Raw genomic sequence first — 227 nt, forward strand, 5'->3', positions numbered from 1 at the left:
GGAGGGCCGGTTCCGTTTGCTGCATGTTCCCCGTCACGGACAGCATCGTATGCGTGGGGTCCCTGGACGGAGTCATCAGGTCAGGGGGATGGGATGGGGTGGGAAGGGGGTGGGAGGAGATCAGCCTGGGTTAGGAACGAGGGAAGGGAGGGCACGCCAAGCCCGTGCTGGTGCGGGCAGGTGCGCTTGTGGTAGACCAGGGCAGTGCCTCGCTGCAAGGTCCTCAG

The 227-nt window shown here is 65.6% G+C and overlaps 1 protein-coding gene across 1 annotated transcript in view; it reads left to right on the forward strand.

Moving 5' to 3' along the window:
- The window catches only part of WDR55 (WD repeat domain 55), a gene marked incomplete at both ends in the record, with an annotated part of 1,061 nt that extends 982 nt beyond the window's left edge, over positions 1 to 79 (forward strand). Inside the window, one exon of the mRNA XM_009709086.1 lies at positions 5 to 79. Coding sequence (XP_009707388.1) covers positions 5 to 79 — 75 coding nt within the window. The remainder of the gene's footprint in view (positions 1 to 4) is intronic.
- Positions 80 to 227: the final 148 nt, after the last annotated feature.

The sequence above is a fragment of the Cariama cristata genome, unplaced genomic scaffold, assembly GCF_000690535.1.
Source record: "Cariama cristata isolate BGI_N322 unplaced genomic scaffold, ASM69053v1 scaffold24731, whole genome shotgun sequence".
In the NCBI taxonomy this organism is placed as follows: Eukaryota; Metazoa; Chordata; class Aves; order Cariamiformes; family Cariamidae; genus Cariama; species Cariama cristata.